Here is a 725-nt window from a genome sequence, read left to right on the forward strand (position 1 = left end):
CTGCGCTCTCGCCGCCGCGGGTGCGGGGAAAGAGGCGGTGTCCCGCGGGGCGCTGAGCAGGTAGGGCGGCCCGCACCTCTGGGAGCACTCCCGGCTCTCTGCCCGCGGAGCTGAAAGCCAGCGCCGCTTATTCCTCACTTATTCCTGACTCCCCCTTCTCCTCCTCTCCGTGGTCATATTTCTCGTAATTCATAAACCACTTATCAAGTTTCCTCTGACACTAGAGGCTGACTCCGGTTTAGCACCTCGCACTCCATCACTCACCCTGCCGGGGTTTCCCTCTTATCCCAAGAAGTTCTTTCTCCCTATCGCTTAGCCGGTGTGGACATATTGATTACATCGCCTATAAATCATTTGCGCTCACTTACTTACCGCTGCATGTCCCCTTGCAGGCAAGGCTGGCGAGTACGGCTTCGTGGGGCAGCCCAATACCGTCAGAACTAACTTCACCACCAAGCAGCTCACCGAGCTGGAGAAGGAGTTTCATTTCAACAAATACCTGACCAGGGCCAGGCGGGTGGAGATCGCGGCCTCCCTCCAGCTCAACGAGACGCAGGTGAAGATCTGGTTCCAGAACCGGCGGATGAAGCAAAAGAAACGGGAGAAAGAGGGGCTGCTGCCCATCTCCCCCCCCACCCCCACGGGCTGCGAGGAGAAGGCGGAGGAGTCATCGGAGAAGTCCTGCTCCTCGCCCTGCCGCGCCTCGCCCGCCTCCTCCGCCTCGT

The 725-nt window shown here is 59.7% G+C and overlaps 1 protein-coding gene across 1 annotated transcript in view; it reads left to right on the forward strand.

The window, feature by feature from the left end:
• Positions 1-355: 355 nt before the first annotated feature.
• Positions 356-725, forward strand: part of HOXA1 (homeobox A1) — a gene marked incomplete at its 5' end in the record, with an annotated part of 6,174 nt that continues 5,804 nt past the window's right edge. The window contains one exon of the mRNA XM_017732074.1: positions 356-723. Within this exon, the coding sequence (XP_017587563.1) occupies positions 356-723 (368 nt within the window). The remainder of the gene's footprint in view (positions 724-725) is intronic.

This window comes from Corvus brachyrhynchos, unplaced genomic scaffold, assembly GCF_000691975.1.
Source record: "Corvus brachyrhynchos isolate BGI_N302 unplaced genomic scaffold, ASM69197v1 scaffold53, whole genome shotgun sequence".
Taxonomy (NCBI): Eukaryota; Metazoa; Chordata; class Aves; order Passeriformes; family Corvidae; genus Corvus; species Corvus brachyrhynchos.